The sequence below is a fragment of the Rhagoletis pomonella genome, unplaced genomic scaffold (assembly GCF_013731165.1).
Source record: "Rhagoletis pomonella isolate Grant_MI unplaced genomic scaffold, Rhpom_1.0 Rhpom_scaffold_14900, whole genome shotgun sequence".
NCBI classification, from domain to species: Eukaryota; Metazoa; Arthropoda; class Insecta; order Diptera; family Tephritidae; genus Rhagoletis; species Rhagoletis pomonella.
Genome location: NW_023473420.1, coordinates 1 through 3,779, shown reverse-complemented (window position 1 = coordinate 3,779; position 3,779 = coordinate 1). Strand labels below are relative to the sequence as shown.

At 38.3% G+C, this 3,779-nt stretch overlaps 1 protein-coding gene across 1 annotated transcript; it reads left to right on the top strand.

The window, feature by feature from the left end:
- The first annotated feature begins 1,055 nt into the window (after positions 1 to 1,055).
- Positions 1,056 to 1,526, top strand: LOC118757165. The gene has a single exon (XM_036491899.1). It carries the CDS (start codon positions 1,056 to 1,058, stop codon positions 1,524 to 1,526), a length of 471 nt encoding a protein of 156 aa, XP_036347792.1.
- Positions 1,527 to 3,779: the final 2,253 nt, after the last annotated feature.

The following is a 3,779-nucleotide window of genomic DNA, read 5'->3' as shown; positions in this document are numbered from 1 at the left end:
AAAAATCAACCAACACCAACACAAAAATAAAGTCACTTAATGTTTGACATCGATAGACTCCATGTTTCCGTGGTCCGATTGTAGGAGCATGCATATTTACGTGTTCGTCTCGGCGAGGAAAAGGTTTATATCTAGGTTGAAACATTAACAGAGTTGCCAGCTGTTAAAAAAATTTAGTTCTATTAAGTTAAATGCATTGCTGCATTATGGGAATCAATGTAAATGGCAGGGAATTAGATAATTCAAATATGTATCACAGTATAGGTAAAAAATTTAATAAAACTACACATTTGTTCTTCTTCAATGCTGGTCGTCTTGCCGTGGCGAAGGGGCTTAAATGACGACATGGAAATTCCCCAAAGGGAGCTTCCAGATCGTGAAGAACTAAGAGGAAAGCTTCATATCCTTTGCAATCGTGAGGGAAGCTAACAAACCAAAATGGTATGTGAGCAAACTTTCCGGTTGGAGCCGCACCAGCAACACCCTAAGCCAAGGTGTTGAGGTACCCGTGCCGATGTCTGAATGGTCAGCGGGTGTATATTGAATAGCCGGCCGCGAACGATCCCCTCCGATGCCCGGGCAAGGTCGGAGGTATAAGTGCCTTCTCTACGTATGCCGGCTCTGCGGACGAGTGACGAACCTTTTCCGTGCATACTCGGGGGGGCCAAATATGAATGACAATAAACAAAAACAACAAACTGAAACCGAAAGAAAACTGATGACGAACACTGCAACGAACACTGGACAATCGACTTTGGCACTTCCCTATCGGATCCCGGGCCCCGTTGTTACGGAGTCCGATGAGGACACCCTTCTTGCCTCCATCAAGTGTTCTTGGTTGTACCAACCATAGTACACCAGAAGCACAAGCAGCAAATCATACCACATCTAACGATGCCAAGCCAGGCATCCCTACCAGCCACGACCTTCCGTCTTCCTCCAAAGCTGCCGGCAGTACCAACCACAGTACAACGACGGCGGGAACAGGGCGGAAAAAGAAACATAAAAAGTCCCAGAACCAAATCAGAAAGAGACGCTACCAGAGGGCGGTCTACATGCTAGATAAAATATCTAGCAATTTGGCTCCAAGCGGCTCCTATCAGTTGAAGGCGGTCGAATACTATAAAAAGGTGGTTGAGGAATATGAGAGCTCCTTAAAAGAGAAGCAATCTGCAAACCCCAATCCACCTGAAATAAAGCAAAAGAGCGAATGTCAAAAGATAAATCCTTCCACTAACGACAGCACTACCGGCAGAGAGAGCAAGAAGCCTAAACAGGCTTCTTCATCTGACCACAACCCGCTGCAACGCCACTTTAGTGACGTTGCCAAAGACAGTCTGTTGATGGCCATAGTCGACGAAAACTCGAAGACTCCGGTATCTATGCAGAAGCACTGGGTGGAGATCGACGTCAAGCTATCAAGTCTCGTTATGGACTACGTCCTCGATAGCCAGGCGGGTCCCCATCCGGAGTTTGATTCCTCTGGATCCTTTCGAGGATACAGGGTTATCAGATGCGCGGACTAGGCTTCTTTGGACTTCTTAGCTGGGCTGATTCCAGCTAAGGACGTTCCTCAGAGGCCACGTGCACGTATCTGGTTTTCCCCCATGGAGGACCCAGGCGAGAAACTTCTGAGATGCCTAAAGCTCGGCTGATGAGCCTATTTTTTTTTGCAAAATCTCTTGAGAAATTTAAAAGTAAATTTGAACCAAAATATAAAAAGGTTTTATTTGGGAAGAACATTCTTTAGAATTACATTTTTAAATCGCAAGATTGTATTCAAACTAAGAAAATGAAAAAACAACAACATTGCGCGTGGTTTTTATTATAAAAAAAAGAACAATTACCATGAAGTCTTCTTTAATACTTTATATCAGAGACATAACTATTATAAGAGAAAAGAATAAAATTCAATCAATAATCATTACATTAAGATAAATATTTCTCAAAATAAGTCTCAAAATAAAAGTCTTTGAAGACCTAAAAATATTTATCTCGCTGATAATTATTTTGAAAACACTTCTTAATAACTTATATAACTTAACTTCTATAATATAAGTCTTAAAATAATAGTTATCGATGACTTAAAACAATTTCTCACACATAATTATTATCAAAAGACTTTTATAATTCTTACGAAAATTTTGATGACTTTTTTTAAAACTCCACCATGAAATAATTATTATTCTGGGTATCTGCTTTATATTTTTATACATTTTTAATAAAAATAGTGCGAGCTACGTAAGTAAAAAAAAGTACTAAGCACTGATAATGGATTTTTATTTGAAATATTATTACATTGGTATAAATATGGGAAGGAAAATACTCCGATTTATTGTTTTAATATTATCAAAGTGGCAAGGCCGTTAATAATACTCACAATTTATGAAACTTCAAAAAATTTTATTATCCGTCAAAAGTTGTTAATTGAAACTACCTTCATGTTTGTATCATGGTTTATATCATTTAAATACTGCATGTGCCGGCATTTGAACCTGCGACACTCGGAATTATTGTCCACATCTCTAGCTACTCAAATTCATTATTTGTTCTGGAAATACATACAGTATTGGACATATCTATAGCACCCCCCTTTCAAAGCCATATTGTTTGCCATTTATGTTTAATTATTTGTTTTCTAAAAAATCAACAAAAATTTTTAGCCACTTGAAACTTGCACATTATTAGACTAAATTTATTGGGCTATAAAACAGTGTATTTAGAAAAAATTCTACCGCTTCTGAGAAAAAAGTTTGAAATTTGGGTGAAAATTTGTTGCACTTTTTTGCGGTCTTTTAAAAAGTTTTAAACTTGAGTTTATATGAGTTCTGTGAGAGAATGAACTGTCTTTAATTAATAATAGATCGGCGCTTACACATATGTTAGTGTTTGGCCGAGCTTCTCCTCCGATTTGTGGCGTGCGCCTTGGGAAGGGACCTACAGTTTTACGCCCACTCCGAACGACGATTGTATTTTTCATGGCAGAAATACGCTCGGAGGTTTGCCATTGTCTGCCGAGGGACGTCCGCTGTTGAGAAAAACCCTTTTTTCTATATTTTTGTTCGATGTTGCTTTGACCAGGGTTTGAACCCAGGCGAGGCGGAGTGGAAGCGCGCAGTGCTTACCATTACACCACAGCGGCCGATTGTATTTAATTGAATATTTTTTAAGAATAAATAAATAAACATGAGTGGCAAACAATATCACTTTGAAATGGGGGGTGCTATTGTATTGGTCAATACTGTATGTATGAAATGCGAAGCCAAATCATGCATTTCCCCATACAAATTCGCATTTCTCCATACAAATTCGCATTTCCAAATTGACTCATTTAAACAAACTTTCGAAGCAAAATGCGTTCCAATTGCTGTACTATTTTATTGAACACACTCAAAAACAAAAACTCCTGAAAGGTTGTTCGTTTTTTAAATTTGGAATTTTTAAAAATCAAAACAAACAATGAAATATCTGATGTTTGGGTATACAAATTGTTAATTTATAAATAAGTTTGCACATCTAGTCTTATAAAAGAATACTTTCTTTGTAACCAAAACGTGTTAAAAATATAAGGCATGCAGTGTTTACCTTCATTTTGTATCTGTTTCCCCTTTTGAATTGATGAGTCAAAGGAAATGCGAATCTAGCAGTGTAAACACCTTCAAATGACTGATTGCTACTCACTCATTTGCGGCCAAAGTAAACGTCAGGTGTTGTACGTAGTGACAGCTCGTTTCGACGGCTCCCTTAAGGCTCTGTTATGCATACTTGGCAGAGCTTCG

Coding starts and splice junctions, on each gene's coding strand:
- LOC118757165 (XM_036491899.1), top strand. CDS start 1,056: ATGCTAGATAAAATATCTAGCAATTTGGCTCCAAGCGGCTCCTATCAG.